This window comes from Thermothielavioides terrestris, chromosome 2, assembly GCF_000226115.1.
Source record: "Thermothielavioides terrestris NRRL 8126 chromosome 2, complete sequence".
Taxonomy (NCBI): Eukaryota; Fungi; Ascomycota; class Sordariomycetes; order Sordariales; family Chaetomiaceae; genus Thermothielavioides; species Thermothielavioides terrestris.
In genome coordinates this window covers 2,335,343-2,354,681 of record NC_016458.1, presented here as the reverse complement: position 1 = coordinate 2,354,681, position 19,339 = coordinate 2,335,343, and the positions used below count along the sequence as shown (strand labels likewise).

Below are 19,339 nucleotides of genomic sequence, written 5' to 3'. Positions count from 1 at the left end.
AGAAGCAGCCCGGGGGCACCAGGCGCCAATGATCATCGACGTCACGTCGTGTCACGGTTTCGCTCTCCTCGCTTCTCCAACGGGGACTGGTTGGGATGCGAGGCTCTTGCCGTGCTCCAAATTAGCCCACCGAGCCTAGCTTTCTTGGCTTTCCAGATTGTCTTTCCCCGGATTTTGCGGATGTGATGCAAGGAGCTATGGCTTTGTTTCGACCGCAAGTTCCCGAGGTAGCTCTCAGCGACCGGAGATGAGCAACCAGACAGCGCAATGTGTGAAACCCGGAGCCGGCGCACATGATCCATCGCATCGTCGCGGATTGCAATCTGGATTCCAGCCCAGCCCGTCGACCCTGTTTTGCTACGTAAAGCTCCCAGCAGCTCGGAGCGCAATGAAGCCCTCCTCCCAGAGCTTCATTGTCTCGTGAGCTTTGTTGCCCGCTTACCTGCCAGCCTGCCTTACCGATTTGGGCAACAAGCTCCCCGGTTTCCCCCCTGTCCCCCTGTTCGAAGTTTAAACTTCCACCGGGCGAATGAGAGTGCAAATTCGGCGTTCTGCCGTGCTATTCGATCTCACATATCACGGCGCAGTTGAACCTGCAACTTAATTTAGTTGTTCAAAGTCCCGCTCACACGTGTTCCTTGCGTCCTCGGCACCGATCGCGTTGTTTCAAGGGCGGGCCTCGCCGGTGGGCTAGCGGCTGCTAAGCACGAGGGACGGCAAGGACGCCGACATTCCTCGGCCTAGACCACGGCTAGGCGCCCGTAGGTCAGTTGATCTGGCCGCCTTAGCCTCATCCAAGCCATGACGGGTCAGCCACGGCGCGGCGAATTGACTGCATTTGGGGAATTGGAATTCGGGGCGGATCGGGCGTCTCTTAGACAGGGTCATTACTCCGTCGTAGATCACGCACGTCGAGGAACTTCCTGCAGTGATGGGGTGTATGACCGAATACGGGCACGACGATGCCGCCTGCGGTGGTTCCTGCAAGGAAGTCTCTTTAATCTGGCATGTCTCGTCGTGGTCTCGCGTTCATTCCGGAGCCGCCGCAGCGCTGGCTTCCCGTCTTGTAGCTGGTTGGGTCAGACGGCCCTCGCGAACGTACACGGGCTTGGCCTGGTAGTATGGCCATCGGCGTAATGTCTAGGTCCTGATTGCGGCTCTGACTCGTCCTTCCGTTCGGCGTTGTTCCCCTGCATCAGTTCCCCTAATTCTTGTTTTTGTTTTGTTTTGTTTACTTCCCCATTATGCTTGAGCGCTCGGTTTTTTACCCCTGGACGGATATGGCAGGGCACAAACATGCGTTTATCATCCCGTCAGCATCAGAGAATGTTCTACAGCTTATTATGCTTAGGATTCTATCCTTTTTGTTTCACCTGGGCACGCTCATATGTGACACCAGCCGCTCACCCTCCTGTCCTGACAAGCATGGGAAACAGCGCAGAAACCCAGGCGTGGCGAGCAACGGTGCCCCTTGCCTCTAAATCGCGGCCAATCTCGCATTCAGGAAGGCAATAAGGACAAGTCACGCCGCATCTGTGCAACGGGAGATGCCCCCGAGACGCTAGATAGAACTTGAACTCGTTAGCTGCCCGGCGGGACGTGACACGATCAGCAAGCGGGGACAGGCACAGGGAGGAATGGTCTAGTGTAGATACATACAAACAGATTTTGCTGTGCTCGTCATTTCGGCTTAATTGTCGCCCCATCACCGAGTATCATCGTCAATCTCCGCTGAGGCTGGGAATCGGAGTATATCAGCCCTTCGGCTGAACTCCTAAACCAGTCGAGACTATTCAGGATACGGAGGCGTGCGGCTACTCCGCTTCAGAGACGGCTGTAACAAGGATGCTGATCGTCCGTCCCTTCTCTCGGGACGCTACTGGCAATGGCAGTCAGATGTCGCCTGAATTTGTCCCGAAAGACCTGTCGAGCTGCCTGCTCTGTGACTAGCTTTCATCAGCCTCCGGCCGGCATTGTGTGACGAAAGTGGCGATATGGGCCGGGTCAACTAATCCACTGAGATTTTTTATCAGTCACAACCGCCCCATCATTGTCGATCTTGCGGGAACTTTCCTGAATTGGTGTGTTTCTCTGGCTGGGGTGATGAGCGACCGGCCCTGAAGACGTCGCCTGGCACCCCAAAAGGGCAGGTTACGGGAGCGGGGAGACAATGAGTTGCCATTAACGGGCACTGTTTCCTCTGATCCATGAGCCTCGTATTCACGAACTCAATTTGTTCCTGGGAAGTGTGGAACTTGACTGGCGCTGGAACATCATTCGCTCAGCGGCTGTCAGCTTGTCCATGGATTGGCTCAACATGCCGCGTGTGGTGATGCCCATTCGAGGAACGAGAGCAGAGGGTCCACAAGATGATGCACGGGGGCTGGACAATTCAGGTTCCAATGTCACATTGTCTATTACTCGATGTTGTGATCTCGAGGCGGCAGAGGTGGCCTGTAAACTGGTGCCCTGGCGGGGGGGGGGGGTGGTTTTGTTTGCCCATCAAAGCGGGTTCCATGCAGACGGACATGTTTTGCTTATGGCCATAACCTGGTTCCTTCCGTGTTCTGCAGAGGAGTTTCTGTGATTTTGCAATACGCGCAATGAGCACCAGGTTGTTCCGGAAAGGATCAGGACTGCAAGGCTCACGCATGTACGCTGCCATGAATGCCATTGCTGTGTACCGAGTCTTTGAACTCTCGAGCTTGTACAGGTGCTTGCCCTGTCAAACGGTTCTCGAAGAGCCAGGCCCTTCTGAGTCCGGCTGGCAGACCGTACCTGTCGCCCATGTGGTTGCTAGATGGCAGAGGTTAGATCGTGCTTTCCCAATGGAAAAACTCGAAAGGCCCCATGATCCTGCTCTTCCCAAATTTGCCAATGCTCACAACAAGTTCGGTCCTTCCTGCTCAGTAAATCTACTTCCCAGACCCGCGCAGAGTCCACACCTAATGAATACGAACTCCTACCCGGATAAGCGTTTGATGCTGATCGCTAGGCAAATCCGACTCCAAAGTCAAACTCCATGAAATGGAAGGTTAGGGATCCACCCCATGCCAAGCAGCTCTCGAAGTTTCAAAATACTTTATTGACGAAGACTCACGACAGGGGGAGCAAATCAACGCAGCAGCCAACGTTCGAGGGAGGGCCCGGGCCGGAAAGACCAGGCCTGGCCACACGGCCAAGAAGAGATCAATGATGCCGACCCCGCGAACTCGGAGCATCGGGCCACTCCTTGGGAAGGCCAGAAAGTGCCAGCATACGCCGCCGGGTTATCCGATCTGTTGGCTGCTTCTCATGGCGATGCCTTGCCGAGATGAGTTGTAGCACGCACCCTCGTTGAACAGCAAAGCTTATGGGTTGGACGCCAAAAGGCCAACATCCGGGCCCTGATGCTTGGAATGCATAACTTACACTGCCCCGAGGCTCCACGGGGGAAACCGAGGTTGTTTGTGGCCGTGCTTCCCCTCACACAGACGGCGCATCTGGAAGTGTGGCCCACCGTCCGCCCATCTTGAGGGTCAACCACGGGTTTAAGGGGATCCTGAGCCGGCGCACAGTATCCCCCACTGGCAACCATGCAGCGGCCAGCGTCGTGAGGATTGAGTAGGATGCGCCATGCAGCAGAAGGATCCAAGGATATGCAACTTGAGCTCACAGAGAGAGGCTTGCGGGCTGGATCGCGGGCACCGAGCCACAACGGAAAAGAGGCGGAGAAAGGCACACATCGAACATGCCTTGGAAGGCAGAAGACGTAGTGGCTGACCCATGCGAACGCAGAAATACAGAGTCAAAGCCTTCACTCGTGACCTTCCATCCGGCCCGGTCCAGGAACTCCGGCGGAGGATTTTGAGAGGCTCCTGTGGCGTTTACTAGCTGCAGGCAGTTGGCCAAAGCCGCTTAAGCGCGGATTCTGGCCGCCATTATTCGACGCTCGGGCACCTTGAGGCGGCAAGCGAGGCAATGAGCTGCGTCACTCCGTGTCCAGAGACTCCTCCATCCTTGGGTTCAATTCAGTATTACGACCGACCGCCGGAGAAACTTGGAATTGGAGGCATGCCTGAGAGTCACGAATCACATACCCAGGATATTTCGTGTTCCGCCTGACGCCAGAAGTGCTCGTCCACCGGACGCCGGAGCATTCAGGGTGGTGATGCTCTGCCTCGACAGCGTGAAGGAAGTGATGGCGCAAAAGCCATGGAAGGTGGGTAGAAGCGCTGTGCCGCTTCCGCTGCATGACAATCCTGCGAGATGTGGACCAGTCCAATCAGTCGGAGATGCCGGGGGGTTTCGACAACGTGTGGCGGCTGGGCGACATGGAAGATGGCTGGCATGTCCACGCGGCTACCCACATGGCTGAGTGGGGGAGATGCTGTCGCCCTGCTTTCGATAGCGGTTACCGCACATCTTGACAGGCCAATCGTTCGCGAGATCCCGAAGGCTTGTCTGCGTGAGCGCTGGAATGGGCTCGCGTGACGATTCAGCCGGGTGTAGCTGCTCAGTCCAGAACCTGCGCACAAGGGCCGGGACGAGACATGGGATGGAAAGGTCGGATCGGACTCGCTCGACCAAGAACTATGTTTGTCCTCGGGCAGCGGCCAGCGGGGAAGGCCTTGCGCGCGGAAGGGTCGGGCGAAGCCGCCATCGACGCATCGCCGACCCGGCCGCTGGGAGGGCCGACCGCCGCCATCCGATATGCCGAAGAATTGTTACCCGGGGAACAGGCGCGCGCTCTGTGGTTGTTATATTTCCAGGGTCAAGGTGGTACGGAATGATGGAGATGGTGATCCAATGGTTGACCTGCAGTGAGCGCGGCAAGGTACGTAGCCCATCCTTGATGCTCCCATCTCGGAACCTTAACCAACGGAAGCATCGAAACCTGCGCTGCTTCTTGCAGGCGCGTCAACAGCCGCGCGCAGCGTTGGTCGCGGCTGCATCAGGGGTTAGCAGCGGCGGCCTGAGGAATAAGCGCACCTGCAAGTATCGGCTTCGCAGGAGGACAGCCACTGAGTTGCCGGGCTGCCCAGCGGCAAAGGGAAATGAGGAAGCTTGCTTGGGCTCTGATGGCTTAGAGATGCAGCAGGATGGCGCGCGCTCCGCTGAAGCATTTTGAAGGCGGTTCGAGGACAGGATCTGGCCAGTGGTCATGGCAGAGCAATGCGGACGCCTACCCGCCAAAGGCCCGTAATCTCCGAGCTGCAGCCAGCGAGGCGGCTAGACTCCGCTTGCCACAGATGGAAGTGCATATATGCGCTCGATTTCCCACGAGACCGAGTTACCAAGGGACTGAAGTTCAAGACAAACTGCCACTTGGGAAAGGATCAACCCCCGGCTCTTCACGTGGAAACGCAAACAGCCGCATCCCACTTCCGCCTCGAACCGAAAAAAAGGCATCTTGTTATTCAGAGGCCGGCCCCCTGAACGCACATATTTCGTTATATCTGATCTTCGACCGGCCTCACTTGCCCTGACGGACGCTGTCCATCTCGAGCGGCAACACCACAGACAACCCCTCAGCTGAGAATTATCGGCTCTCCTCGGCGACTTGTGTTTTCGGTGCTCACCTGCGGTGCCACGACTGTTGAGGGCATCAACTTTGAGCCGCGGTCGCTTCCGTCCAGTGTTGTTGTCGTTGCTGGTAAGCGGCAGGCTGTGACCAATCGAATGCCGTGATGCTAATAATATGACCTTAGCGCCCGTCCCTGCAAAACTTCCGGCAGACAGCGCCAATCAGGCGCGAGATCCCCACGTTGGGCGGTTAAGACCGACGTATCAGGATCCGCTGTCGTGGCCCAGGCCACTTGTGGCAATTCCCCCCGGCCAGCGCCATCCGCAGCACTGGGAAAGACGGCGGAAGCGGGAGCTTCGCCTTCCGCAGACCAGCAAATAAGCCCGTGGACCGGAGCGCCCGCCCGTGGACAGCTCTGAGCCCAGACACGGATATCACCGCCGTGTCTGCCTCGGCGGCTCGGAATATTGGACGCGGCGAAGCGCTTCTCTTAACCAGGGAGTAAGTGCATCGTCTCTTCATCTCATCTCCTTTTCCTTATCCGCCCCCCGGCCAGGAACGTAGTATATTGCCCTGGCCTGCTTCCGCCGAAACAAAACATCTTGGCAAAAGGAAGCGGCGGAGGATCAAAAGCGAAGAAAGCACGGGGCATCGACACGGGGCTGCCAGCTGCAACCCGAGTCACATCTCAGCACACTTCACTGCCGCCTGAGCCCCCCTGTCGAGTTGTCGTTTCTCCTTGTCGAGGGCCGTCCCACCCCGGCCACGCTCCTGATTTGCCCGCTGCTTTAAGCCCCTCCGAGTGACGAGGTGCGCAGTCACCCACTTGCCCCAATGCCAATGGCTGGCCTGCAGTGCGAATGCTTCTCCAAGTGGCCTTGGGCCTGCTGCTACTTGGTTCTTCCTTGTGGCATGTTCCGGGTGCCGAATCACTGCTAACATTGTTCCAGCTGTTGCTCAGTCCAACTCGCGTTTGCAACCCCCCACCAGGCCTCATTGCGGCCGCTTTCCAGGCATCAACGGCACTGGTTGCTGTTGTTGAAAGCCACACCACTGAACCCCGGTGCACCAGCCCGGCGCTCTGGGATTTGGGGGACAAGGATACCGCGCTAGAAACTTCGCCCCAAACTAGCCCACGCGGGGCGCTAGTGCGCGATCCTTCGGACTGGAGCCCGGACGCTCCTCCGCTTTTCCACCCAGAGCTTCATATATTCAGCCATTGGCTACCCATCCTCTTGTACCTTCTACCTCCCTTCCCTCCCACTTGCCGGACCCCCTCCCGCCCACCTGCGAGGTGAGTCGCCCATCAACGCGGCACGGCATACATTGGAGCCATCGGTCGGTTGTCCTCTCTTCTCCATCCATACCACCGCCGAGATGTCAGCCAAACCTACCCTACGGGTGTCGACGCCGCTCACGGCCAACTTCCCTCACATCCCGCCGACACCCTCAGAGCTGCGTTCCGCCGCGTCGCTTCCCTCGGCCGTCTCCACCACCACACCCCTCTCTGCTGTCTCGCGCAGCTCGGCCTTCCGGGATCCGATCCGATCCTCCGGACTGCCCTCCGCCGGCCTACCTTCGGCGGGACCTTTCAGCGCCACCATCAAGCTCGAACATGACCTCCAGAAGACGCCCATCACGCCTCCTGTCGCGTACCTGGATTTCCTGAAGGGCATGTCGCTGGCGTCGCCGAGCATCGCCTCGCCACCACAGACCGGCAGGTCGATGCTGAACCGGACAAGCACTGCCAGCAGCACACGCAGCAATGACAGCAGCACTACCAACGCCTCGACGGAGCCGGATGATTCCGAGAAGGAGAAGGGCGAGCAGATCGAGAGCGCGCCAACGACAGCGCGATCCGAGCTCAGCTGCGAGGGTGAGGAGGACAAGGACAAGGACAAGGACAAGGAAAAGGAAAAGGAAAAGGACCAGGACAAGGCGAGGAATCCGAAGCCTGCGTCAACCGAGACAAAGCGGCCAATTTCACCTCGCAGCTCCAACTGCCCTATGTCTGCGCCGCCTGTGGGGCCAACAGTATTCCCAAGCATGAAGCTCCCCGCGTCCCCGGCGATTTCCGCCTCTGGCCTGTACTCGCCAAGGTCACCCCTCAGCGCCGCGTCGGTGAAATCTCCCTTCGACTGGGAAGCAGCGCTGCGGGCCAGGAGGTTCGCCGAGACGCCGGGGTCGAAGCGCCCTGCCGCGCCAGACACCCCCGGGATCCCGGCTGCCGCCGCCGCCACGCCAGGCACAGCAGGGCAGACGAAGAGGGACTCGAGGTCGAGCATCCGGCATATTCGCGAGGTCGTCACGAGGACTGTCACTTACACCCCGCGAATGGGGCCCGCGCCCAAGGGGAAGAGGAGAAAGATCGACCCGGAGGAAACGGGGGTCAAATCATGAAGAGGACTGGACGAGGACAGATCAAGGAAACCCGCGTACATAATGTTTTGCAGCGGTACTGGTTTACCGCTGTTCACCTCTCCTACTCCTTAGCGGCGGAGCGTATCAGTTACGGCGCATTGCCTTTGTCTCACCACACCGACGACGACAACAATAACAACAACACAACAAAACCGCACACCTGCGAAAAAAGGGTCAGAGCCCGCTTTGGGTTGGAGAGGATCTGGGCGGAACAGGTGGGACAACGAGCAGGGGATAGTTATGACACGTTGGTTCACAAAGAGATGGACTTTTTTTGGCCCCCACGAGGCGATGGAACTTGCACCGTCTTTGCTTAACTAAGTCAACTAACTCTTAAACAACTTTCTCATGGTGATGATGGCCGGAAGGCGCGGCGGAGTAACTGGCGTTGCAGGACGGCGTCCACATTGCAGGGAAAGGCAGGCAGGCAGGCAGGGAATTTACTCTCGATACCATGGGCTTTGTTTTGCTGTAGTTAGCTTGGAAAGGAGGCTGATGTGCGCAAAGAGGTGGTAGCGGTACTGTATTGTCTGTACACATGTATCCATCTAGTGTACGTGTGCATAGCAGCGGGGTTGTGTGTGTGCACATACGGGGTAGGCGGGCAGAGAGATGAGAAGAGGGAGGTCATGAGAGAGGTGAATACCATTTCATCTATCTAAACAATCAACCAAGTTGCTTGGCGACGCGCTTGTGTCGTGACCAAGTCGCTGGCCGCTTCTCTTGCCTTGATCTGTTTACACTACACTACACCACCTGCTTATCTGTTTTGTTTGTTTGTGGGGTTCCTTGCTTGTCCTCCCTTGCCACAGCACAGCCGCCGCCTGGCCAGATATCTCGGCCATGTTGTTTTTGTTTTGATCTTTTTTTTTCTTCTGCACAAACACGGAAAGCGCGCAGAGGGCGCGTTTTCCACCAACTATTATCCAACTATCGGGTGATCAGATGATCTCGCTGTGCTGCTGCTCTGGGGCGGCGGAGATCTGGTCTCGCAGACTGTACAGTGCATGCGGCGGGGGAATGCACTGGACTTTGAGCTTGTGCCATGTCAGAAATAGAAAGAAAAGAAACGGAGTTGGCTACCTTCTTTTCCTCGCAATTATTGCCTTAGGTAGGTAGGAAGTGTAGTTACTTGTATGTAGTGTATACACAATGCTTGCTTGCTTGCTTGCTTTCTTGCTTGCGTCCAAGATCTCTAGATGTGTGTGAGTGCGCTGAATCAACCCAGCCGCAAAACACACACGCACTCTCTCTCTCACATAACTCAGGTACCTTAACTTAGAACACACAGACAGACACACAGAGAAGCAACCAAAGCGCCCCCCAAAACCGTAAAAGCGGCAAGGGGCCTGCACCCCTGCACCCCTGCACACCCCAGCACCCCAATCCGTGCTAGCGCCATCCCGCCCGCATGGTCAAGCTTCAAGCGAGCCCCCACCGACGCCGGCTGCCGCCCCACCGGCGCGTGTCTGAGTGGCCACTGGCAAGGCCAGATCGTGCTGCTAAGCGCCCAACTTCAACCCCTCCCCACTGCGCTTGGTTAAGGAACTGCCCCCCTGTCCACCCCTTCGAGGCGCTGGTGGTCTCTCCATGTTGACTTCCCTTCCCCTTTCCTCTGGCTTCCCACTCGTTGCGGTGTGGTACGGGTGCGGTATGAGTGCGAGTGTGAGTGCGATCGGATCGGTTATCGCTGGCTGACTTGCTGGGTAACTAACTACCAATTACACTCCTGGTGTAGCTGGGTGGGTGAGGGAATGTCATCACCACTCTCATTGCAGTCTGCAGCAGAGAGCGATGATTGGCTGAAGGGGGACTGGGGTTTGGGGATTTAAGCGCCCTGCTCTGTGCTGTGCATGGTATGTAGGTATACAGGGGAGGTGGGGACTGGGCGGCATCCGTCGTTAATTTGCCCAGCTGATGACAAGGTTGAGGGCAAATGATTCAGTCGGGGACAGTTCCGGCACTGGCGACGGGATTGTTTTAATGGCCCAAGATTGCTGCGAGATTCATTTGCACCCTGTCGAGCGAGTGAGCGCCCGAAACTGTTGTAGACTACCATCCATACAGTACGGACGACACAGCACTCACCAACGACCCGTCAGTGTCCACTGCTCCAGGAGAGACTGGACGCGAGAGGCCTGTTCCATTTGCACAAGCTCGCCTGCTGCTGCATCACCGGGTTTTGGTTTGAGCGGAGGTGATCCCTCCCGCCCCGCAGGCAGGAGACGTCCGCAGGTGAGCGAAGCAGGCGAGTGTCGGTGTGCAACCACTTGCATGGCAACAACGATGGCAGTGTTTCATCCGGTCCACCCACTCAGTGCGGTCGCAGCGCGTCACGTCTGGCCGCAAGCCAGCGCATCCGATTGGCGGCGGCTGCTCGCCGGCGTGCAGAAGGTCATCGTAAACAAGGCCAGCCCTCGGAGCGTCATCCTGGGCAAGTAAGATAGGCGAGATCCCCGAGGTATTTTGCCCCGGCGCGCTGTGCTGTGTTCGTCAGGAGGTAGTGTAGTGTAGCCCATGGGGTTGAAACGACGCTCAAGCCGAAACATCTGCCTGCCAGGGGGCGCCCATTGCCCCTTTTGTGGGGTTGACACCACAGGAGGAGACGCCAGATGTCCGTGTTTCGAAGCCTGGCCGAAGGTTTCGAAACAGTCTGCTCTGGGGTCCTCTATATTTGGAGTCATTTAATCTCCTCCCGCCTTTCCGCGCGCGGGAGGCTCCTCAATTGGTTCGCGCCTGGCAACGCCGGTTGCTGCTAGGGGTCACGGCTGCTGTGCGTGATGAGCCGTCGTCTCTCGAGTCGTCACGCAGCGGATAGATAGTTGGGACTCTGCTCAGAGAGCACACGGCTGTTGCTCGGAGATGAGGTTGCTATTTTCAGACCGCGAGCCGGCGGGCTTGAGGAGACGTTCGACAGCCCGGCGACGCCGAGAAACGACAAGTCCCGCCATCAGCTCACAGTCCGCACTTCGCGCGCCACCGCGTTGCAGAGGGCAACACGTATGCCCGCTCCCGCGAGGACGTTGATCCAGAGCCGCTGGGTGTCGCTGAGCCGGTCGTTGGCGCTTTTGACTTCGGCAAACATGACCTCCCCTTTTCTCTGGCTGTCACCGTCGCGCGGGCCAGGCGCCTCGTTTCCACCCACTCTCCAAAGGATGAGGTCCGGCACGCCGCTTCCGCGGGCCTTGTACTCCTGCGCCATGACTTTGCACACGGCCGCAAGCGCCCCGCCATCGAAGCAGGTCACCAGCTCCACCAGATCCTCGATGTCGAAGTCCCAGTTCAGGCCCACCACGCAGGTGCGCCGCTCATGTTCCCGCCCGTGGACCTCCCGCAGTATCCGTTCGGCATCCCCGTTTTCGATCTCCACCAGCCGGTGGTTTATCTGGCTCGCACGGGCGGGATAGAAGGCGTCTGTGTGCAAGTCCAACGGGCAGGTCTGGTAAGCGGTCTGGAAGACGTTGGGCACGTAGACGAACAGCACGTCAAAGAACAGGTAGGCAAAGAGCGTCCGCAGGATGCCGCCTTCGCTGTGGTAACCCTTCCAACCCCGGCTGCGGTAGTGCGACAAACACATCTCCTCGACGCTGACGTGGAGGGGCTGGCCGTCCTCGCCCGGGTCGCTCAACTCATCGAGCCACACCGTCTTGGCGCTCGGTCCGCGGCCAACCTTCCCCTTGACATCCAGGTTGTCTCGTACGAGCTGGACACCACTCACCGTGTGTTCCTCGGGCTCGCGCAGCTTGACGTGGCCAAAGTCGTGCTGCAGACGTCGGGGAACACGCAGCTTCTTCTCGAGCTTGAGAAGGCGTTTCTGGAGGTCGTAATGATAAATCAAATGGCAATCGCGGTCCTCGAGAGCGGCTTCGCATGTGGTCAATGCGATCCTCTGCCAGTGCTTCTTCCGCACCTCCGGGTCAGCCGATATCGGCTCTGCTTCTGCCTGCCACATATACCGCTCCTCCAGCAGTGCCTTGCGCTGGTACCAGGAGCCGCGCCGAGCGGGGTGAAAAAGACGCTGATCGAGGAGCTCGGTGAGCAGCTCGTGTTCCTCTCTGTACCTGTGTAGACGGCCAAGGGCGTAGGCCGCCTTGTGTGCGATGCGCGTGAAAGCGTGGCCTGGGCTGAACCGACGTAGGTACCCGCCCTCGCCGAACTCATAGAGCTGTTCCTCCCGCTGGCCTTCTTCCTTGACCAACTCCCTCCAGCGAGACGCTATGCTGTCGAAGACGTCGAGGACCTTGAGGAAGCCTTCTTCCCCCGGTGGCCCATTGAACTCGAGAACCTTGTCGACCTCGTACTCTTTTCTCATGGACAGTTCGAACTCGAGGAGGTGGTGTCGGGAAGCAAAGATGTTGGATGAACGGCACACAATGTATTCAGGATAATTCCTTCTCGCAATCTTGGCCAGGATAATGGTCGTTAAGGATTTCTCGGTCCATTCGGTCGAACGGTAGAAGACCAGATGCACACGCTCGAACAGCTTGAAGACGGGCTCAGACAGCCTGATCAGCGGGCCCGTCACGGCAAGAATTTTGGTCAGAAAATGCGAGTTTCGATTCAAGTCTTGGTTGCCTGGACTGCCGCCAGACTCGGTCGTCCCGTTCGTCCCCGACCGGCGGAGGCCGACAGCCATTAGTCCTGATTGCTGAGCGCTCGCGCGGCAGAAGGACCGCATCAAATCGGCCTTGTTCTTGCCTTGGACCTTGGCCTCCTTTGCAAGCGTCTTCAGCTCATCGAGGCTCAGTAATGCGACGGCCTCCTCCATCGTTTTGATGCATGATTCAGAGTCATCAGCAAAGCGAAAACTGGCGCCCAACGCCCAGTCCTGCAGGTCCGCCCCGGGCTTCTTCGGCAGCACTGAATCGGAAGCGCCGGGCAAGGGTCGAGACTCGAGCAGTTGGGCAACGGCGAGAGCCATGTCGGACACGTCACTGTGGTATCCCAAGCACTCTACACGATGCCACACGGCGGTCTTGCGCAGAAACAAACGAACGTACCTGGGCCTTGTCAGACGACCGGCCACGTACGAAGGCGCGCACCTGGAGACCTGGAGGGATGCAAGAAACTAACAGATACTGAGCCTCGTAACTCAGGCCTCGCCACTGCCTGAAGACGCACTTCTCTTTCTCGTCGAAGAGATGCGCCTCGTCCTCCAGCACAGTGTCTAGCGCGAGGTTGAATGCGTCAACGTAGATGGAGCTGCGTCCTCGAACCCACTCGCCCTTCTCGCCAGTCCTGGCAGGCGCGGTGTCGCCTTCGTCCTCAGCGGCTTGCGAAGCACGCAGAGTTTCGTACTCCTCGATGGCCGCCTGGTCTGTTGAGACTGCGGGCAGCGAGCTTTCAAACGCCGTCTGATGTTCTGGACGGACCGGCACACCGTCATCGTTGTCAGCCGCAGACTCACGTGCAGGAGTTTCTGGAGTGAGTTCCCGGGAGACCGGCACGTCTTCTCCGTCTTCTTCAGATTCATCCTCGTCGTCGCTGTCCCCGACTTCCCCGACCCGCAGCCTCTTCTTCGGCGGTTCAAGGGCTTCCTGTGCCTGCAAGGATTGGATTGCAGCGGCTGGCCCCTGGGTGCGAGTCTCCGCGGGCCTGGATCGCTGAATAAACCGATCCATTTCGTGGTAGCGAAGGGCGGGAAAGACAGCTCAAGGAAAACATGGCGCTTGCAGGGCAGGAATTGGGAGCAGGGAAGGTTGGCGCGATCAGGCTGCCTTGAACTTAGACCAGTCAGAAACGTGAAAGGACAGCGCGAACAGGTTCCAGGCACACGAGGCGCGCCAACCCGTGACTTCGCGTTAGCCATTGTAAGTGGGGCCTTGTGGGGCCCAACTTCAACTCTCGTCCCACTCCATGGAAGCCCGCCTAACAGCCTTCGACGCCGAAACTGGTGGCCGTGTATAGCTTGCAGTTGTCATTGCAATTGCCCTCGCTACCTGAATCTCGCAAAACTCACAAACATGGCGGACTCAAGTGCTGCTCAGCAGCCCCCAGGGATGGAAAACGCCAATGCCGGTCACAGCGCTGTCGACACCGCCGCCGCGGCCGCGCCTGAGGCACACGACACGCCCATGACCGATGCGCCCGCCCAAACAGCTGTACGCTTGCTTTCCCTCTCAACTTTCTAATTGGCGCTCAACCGGCCTTCGTTTGAGCAGTCTCTTTCAGTTCCACTGCCTTTGACCCTATAAACACAAAACATCCTGACAGATCACCATTCCTCCGCTCCCTCCGCCCAAAAACCGGCCTCTCGCCAGAGAAGAAGCTAACCCACACTCCCCGCCTCCAGCCGCCAGCCTCAACCGCACACGCCCAACCAAACAACAACAACAACGCGGCGGCACCCTTCCTCTCCGCCCCGCCGACCGCGCCCTCGCCCTCGCCCTCTCACCCGCAACCCCCCGCCGCGCCACCCGCGCGCGTGCCCACACCAACCACAACCACAACCCCGGCGGCGACGGCGCCGGGCATGCCACCTCACGCAGGGACGACCGCCGGCTTCGCGATGCCAGCAGAGGCAGCGGCGCACGGCGCGCCGGTGCGGCAGTACATCAACGGGCGGATCACGGGCGTGCTGCTGGAGGGCATGAAGATGGTTGCGCGGGAGCAGTAAGTGCTTTTTTTTAACGACCGGCCAACCCTGATCTGATTCCCCTGGTTTGACCCCGAGTATATGTTGCATCACCGAGCTGGTGAGAGTGGGGAGAGAGAGATTGGGGGTGGGGTTGGAGTGAAGTGCCAGTGGGAGATAACAACGAGTGATGAGCGGATGCTGACGCTGTGTGAAATTCAACAACAGGCCGAAGGATCCGCTGCGGGTGCTGGGGGAGTATCTATTACAGCGGTCGAAGGAATTGGAGGGCAAGGATCCATGACGCCCGTGCTTGTCAGGGAGAAGTCACGGCTCTGGCCGGAAGAAGGGAGCAGGTGGCCAGGAGGGGGCGGCTACATCTGGGGACGGAATCGGAGGAGTGTTGGCGGGACAGAATCCTTGGCGGTTATTTTGGGACGGCGTTCAATGGCATGCAATTGATAATTTTCCGGTTGGATTTTTTGAGATACCACGTCAGGCAGGACAGCATCGGAATAGAGGATCATGCTTTGCATTGGTACCCTCCAAGTCATTGTCGTCGCCGCCGCTCCCACGCTTTTCATGACGGGGAAACAGCGATACCCTGTGCCCGTTCCAGTGTTCTAGAATGCAGGTTTCCTTTCCGTGCCCCAACTCCAATGGTCCCGCCTGACCTGCGGACAACGACGCAGCGGCGAGCCGAAAGCTGCAAAGAACCAGAACCGTTCCCAGAACATCCCCGACCAATGACTCCCTTCCTGACTCGGCGTGCGCAACACATAGCCCTTCGCTTAGGCAACGAGGGTGCTGGCGGTCGCGGACTCGTACTTCCACGTGGGCGGGAGGACGCCGACGGTCTTGTAGTAGCGGGCCAGGCGGTGGATGCGGGACTCGATGAGAATCAGGCGGAACTTGGAGTCCTTGTCCTTGCGGTTGCGCTCAAGGTGCTTGCGGACGGCAACAGCCTGGTGGATAATTTAGCACAGGCACTTCTTTCACTTCAAGCAGGGCCCCTCGCAGCTGAGAGAGCACACGGCAGCCGGCGCGCGAGGAGGGATATCTTACCTTCCTGATGAGCATGTACAGGTCCTCCGGGATATCGGGGGCAAGGCCTGTCACACATCACTCTGTCAGCCTGGCGACCAAACAGAGGCATACTCCATCTCTTTCTCCATATGCCGGTGTCCCATGTTGGCGAGCGCCATGCCCGCTCGTGCAATCGGGTTGCACTTGAGCGGCGGCAGCGTCACAAAGAACGCATTCATTCGGTCCGCCTCTTCTCAGTTTCACAAAGAAACCCTCTCAATCCATACCATTGCTCTTCAGGATCCGAAGGATCTTGTTACCTGCCCACCGCACGGTCATTAGCATCGCGACCCTTCCAACAGCCGGGCCAAAAAGCCACCCAAAAAACGTACCGGTGACGACCTTGACCTGGGCAATGCCGTGCGAGTCACGGAGGATGACGCCGATCTGCGACGGGGTCGCGCCCTTCTTGGCGAGCTTGCAGATCTGGTCGACGACCTGCTCCGGCGTGGTCTTCAGCCACGAGGGCGGGTTGCGCGAGTAGGGGATGGCCGAGGACGAGATGCCCTTGCCCTTGCTGTGAAGACGACCCATGTTGGCGGCGGTGGTTGTGTGTTAAGGTGGGAGACGGGCGATCTGTCGTTGTCGTCGTCGTCGGGTTGTCGAGTTGGTCGCTGGCCGAGAGGGAACTCCGATTCGAAATTTACACCAGGCGGAGGACGGGGCACCGAAGATAATTCGTGTGGGCGGAGAAATTACCTAGGGTCCGGCTGTGATTGGTTGATGGCTGCCAAAGTCACGTGGTGCGGAATCCCTTTGCCAAGACCTCTGGCAGGTGGGCCCAGAGTGCCTGGATTTGAGTCGGAATTTTTCAGCGACAAAAAGAGCTCCTGCTCTCTTCCTGTTGCTGTTGAAAAACAACTGTCAACCGCCGGCACCATAACGCGTTACCCTTTGCGCTCGTGTTTTGCGTTGCCCTGGTGCTAGACGTCTGTGTGATAGACGTGACGGTTGCCCTCGAATACTGACCAGCAGACTCGGCATCTCGACACATCTGTGCAGGTAAGCCATCGATAGTTGGTTCCCCTCCGCAGCCGCCATTTCTATGATGAGCAACAACCAAATTCTTTAAATTCTGGTACCTCTTATGTTAGAGCCCTTCGGGGCTCAATGAATGAACTGGACTTCTGATCTTTTGGCATCAAACACTTCGATTTATCAAAACACCCATTGCGATACTCAGAGCTGACCTGCTCGTAGGTTCATTCGTCCGGTAGTCGACACCAACAGGATGCCGCTTCACCGTTTAGTCTCCTTGTTTCTTGTTAATGAGTATCGCTCATCCGCTGCGAGATAGCAATTTTCGATGGATAGCATCAGCCGTATTCTTTAGCTCCTGGCAGCCCAGTGTTGCAAATGCTGGCCCACCAAGCAAGATACTTTTCGCAGTGCACCCCGTTCCGGTTCCTCCTCGCCTGTAATCGTACACCTGACATGATACCAAGAGTTCGCCCTTCGCAAAGATGAACACCCCAAAGAAGCGCAGAGAGCCCCGGGACATCCCGTTACTTGTGTCCGGCTCTATCCCGAGACGAGCGCACACGTCCTTGCTTGAGACCTCGTCCCGCTCTGTCCCAGCATCCCTCCACTCAGCCCCTTCCATCACCAAGCATTCACTTCGAAGTTTTCCTGTTTAAAGTGTCAGCGAGCGGAACAACATGGTCGAAAGGGAGAGACGGGCCGCTTGCCTCGGGGAAGTAGGTAGCGACGACGGTGCGATCAGCAAACTTCCGGCCCGCCAGGCCCCGTAGCGCCTTGGTCGCCACCTCTGGAGTCTCGAACTTGATGAAGATCTTGCCCACGCCAGCCGATTGCCTGCCGCCGCCGGTTGGTCTCGGGATCTTGAGGGACAAGACCGTGCCGAACTTCTCGCACTCATCCTGGACGTCGTCGCGGATTTCTGCAGTAGAGTTAGCAAAAACGTACGGTAGAATGGAAGCAATGGGCGGGCGAAAAGGGACATGCCTTCGTAATCGTCGTTGTCCATCAGCTCGTCGGCCGTCACCATGTTAAGGAGCTGCAGCACCCTGCTCACGTCCGAGTCGGTGGATGTCGTGCCCGCGAGCATGGACATGGCATTGACGCCCATCTCGCCGGCCACCTGGGTGATGCCGATGCTGGCCTTCTGGACCTTCAGCGCGCGTTCGCCGAGCATCATGTTGTTGAGCCCCTGGATGGCAACGTTGGTGACGGAGGGGTCGACATATTCCAGGAATGCGATGCCCTGAGGCTCATTAGCTAACTAATCCCAAGCTCAACGATCTCCCTGATCCGGCGACAAGCCTTACCCGTGACTCTTGCGTGCCGTTGTCCTTGACCAGCACAAAGGACTTGAGCTTGCCGAAACTGACGAGCAGCTCCATGACTTGGTCGTCGGTCAGGTAGAGCGGGAGGTTCGTCACGCTGATCTTGTTGGGGCTGTCGATCACCACGCTCGACGGAACGTCCGAATCGGGGTCGTAGTTGGGGTCCTCGACCACCGCGGGCACGATGTAGTCCTTCGGCCGACGGATGCGCAGACCGGCCGGGGCGGCACCGTTGCCATTAGCCGCGTGTGCATCATCGGCCTCCATCGAGATTCCGTCGAACGCCAACGCCACCGTCGCATCCGGGCTGTTCCTGAACTCGAGCATGGCAAAGGAGCGGTCGGGCGCAATGAGGCATTGCAGGCATGGGTCTGTGTTCTCGATGACATTTAAGCCGTTGAGTTGGAGGTTGATGAAATTGACCATGCTTTCCTCGGTGGCTGAAGCCGGCAGATTTTCGACGACAAGGCGCTTGCTCTGACGAGAATTAGTCGGGCGGAGGGCGGCGCTGTTAACGGAGCCTCCAGGCTGGTTCATGAACGCCTGGAGCTTGGTGGGGTCCATGGCTTGCTGTCGCGGCGCCCCGGGCAGCGGGAACATGCCGGAAAGCTTCGCCTGCTCGGCCGTCACGTTGTCGTATCCGGGCGGCTTGATATCCCATTGTGTCAGACGCCGCTTCCGCTCCAGGATAGGGACGACGTCGGTGAGGTCAGGGGTCGGTTCGCGCTTCCTGGGGGGAGGCGACAGGCTACGGCGGCGCTCGCGTTCCCTCTCTAGGTCCCGGTCACGCCTGCTCCCACGGCGATCGTCGAACAGGTCCCGCTCTCGACGACGGTCGCGCCGGTCGTCGTCGTCTCGCCTGCTCCTGGCGCCACGGTCGCGTTCCCAATCTCTCTCACCCCGGTCGTCTCCCCGGCGGTCCCGCGCCGCGTAGCGATCCTCGCGCTCACGGTCGCGATGGCTTCGACTGGACGAGTAAGCGTCGACATCTCCATCCTCGCGACGGGACCGACCGCTGCTGCGGTAGTCGGGCGAGCGCGACCTCCTCCGCCCGCTGCCTCGGTCTCGCGTGTCTCCTCGCTCGCGCCTGTCGTCGCGGTCTCTCCGGGAGGCGGGGTAGTCGCGAGACGAGCCGTGTCGGCCGCTGTCTGCGTCGCGTCCGTCAGCATCAATCCGTGCACTGGGACGCAGGCTGGGCGCACCTCTGGCCGAGTAATTGTCTCCGTTCATCGTCGCAGCGGCTCCCGGTGACCAAGTTTTGATGCGATGGGTGAAGCGCAGATAGGTATGGAAGGGAAGGCAAGCACACCCAAGCCAAGTTGCGAGGCGTGAATCTGATACTGCTGCGCAAGGAACCGCGAGGCTGGAACTTTTTTGGGTTGGTGCAGGTTGCGGCTTGCTTGCCACGCGAGTCCTCTTTTGGTTTAGCGCCGCACCTTGTTCCTT

At 58.6% G+C, this 19,339-nt stretch overlaps 7 protein-coding genes across 7 annotated transcripts; 3 read left to right on the top strand and 4 right to left on the bottom strand.

Annotated features, from left to right (window-relative positions):
• Window positions 1-41: 41 nt before the first annotated feature.
• THITE_2127668 (uncharacterized protein) lies at window positions 42-1,684 on the bottom strand (the record flags this gene model as incomplete). The annotated part of the gene is made up of 6 exons (XM_003651767.1): window positions 42-349; window positions 443-450; window positions 574-593; window positions 911-969; window positions 1,103-1,204; window positions 1,660-1,684. 6 exons carry the CDS (start codon window positions 1,682-1,684, stop codon window positions 42-44), a joined length of 522 nt encoding a protein of 173 aa, XP_003651815.1.
• Window positions 1,685-4,574: 2,890 nt separating this feature from the next.
• THITE_153029 (uncharacterized protein) lies at window positions 4,575-6,011 on the top strand (the record flags this gene model as incomplete). The annotated part of the gene is made up of 4 exons (XM_003651766.1): window positions 4,575-4,732; window positions 4,804-4,816; window positions 5,515-5,635; window positions 5,794-6,011. The coding sequence occupies 4 exons, from the start codon at window positions 4,575-4,577 to the stop codon at window positions 6,009-6,011; spliced, it is 510 nt and encodes a 169-aa protein (XP_003651814.1).
• Window positions 6,012-6,629: 618 nt separating this feature from the next.
• Window positions 6,630-8,083, top strand: THITE_2112522 (uncharacterized protein). Its single transcript, XM_003651765.1, has one exon. The coding sequence runs from the start codon at window positions 6,884-6,886 to the stop codon at window positions 7,904-7,906; it is 1,023 nt and encodes a 340-aa protein (XP_003651813.1). The 5' UTR covers window positions 6,630-6,883; the 3' UTR covers window positions 7,907-8,083.
• Window positions 8,084-10,744: 2,661 nt separating this feature from the next.
• Window positions 10,745-13,699, bottom strand: THITE_2112518 (uncharacterized protein). The gene is made up of 2 exons (XM_003651764.1): window positions 13,001-13,699; window positions 10,745-12,927 (listed from the first exon to the last, which is right to left on the bottom strand). Exons 1-2 carry the CDS (start codon window positions 13,546-13,548, stop codon window positions 10,878-10,880), a joined length of 2,598 nt encoding a protein of 865 aa, XP_003651812.1. The 5' UTR covers window positions 13,549-13,699; the 3' UTR covers window positions 10,745-10,877.
• Window positions 13,700-13,926: 227 nt separating this feature from the next.
• THITE_2127665 (uncharacterized protein) lies at window positions 13,927-14,805 on the top strand (the record flags this gene model as incomplete). Its single annotated transcript, XM_003651763.1, has 3 exons — window positions 13,927-14,028; window positions 14,220-14,539; window positions 14,730-14,805. 3 exons carry the CDS (start codon window positions 13,927-13,929, stop codon window positions 14,803-14,805), a joined length of 498 nt encoding a protein of 165 aa, XP_003651811.1.
• Window positions 14,783-16,270, bottom strand: THITE_2112511 (40S ribosomal protein S13). The gene is made up of 4 exons (XM_003651762.1): window positions 15,920-16,270; window positions 15,815-15,847; window positions 15,567-15,613; window positions 14,783-15,466 (listed from the first exon to the last, which is right to left on the bottom strand). Exons 1-4 carry the CDS (start codon window positions 16,119-16,121, stop codon window positions 15,293-15,295), a joined length of 456 nt encoding a protein of 151 aa, XP_003651810.1. The 5' UTR covers window positions 16,122-16,270; the 3' UTR covers window positions 14,783-15,292.
• Window positions 16,271-16,885: 615 nt separating this feature from the next.
• On the bottom strand, window positions 16,886-19,303 carry THITE_2112508 (uncharacterized protein). Its single transcript, XM_003651761.1, has 5 exons — window positions 19,096-19,303; window positions 17,876-19,041; window positions 17,553-17,811; window positions 17,276-17,487; window positions 16,886-17,216 (listed from the first exon to the last, which is right to left on the bottom strand). Exons 1-5 carry the CDS (start codon window positions 19,121-19,123, stop codon window positions 17,190-17,192), a joined length of 1,692 nt encoding a protein of 563 aa, XP_003651809.1. The 5' UTR covers window positions 19,124-19,303; the 3' UTR covers window positions 16,886-17,189.
• Window positions 19,304-19,339: the final 36 nt, after the last annotated feature.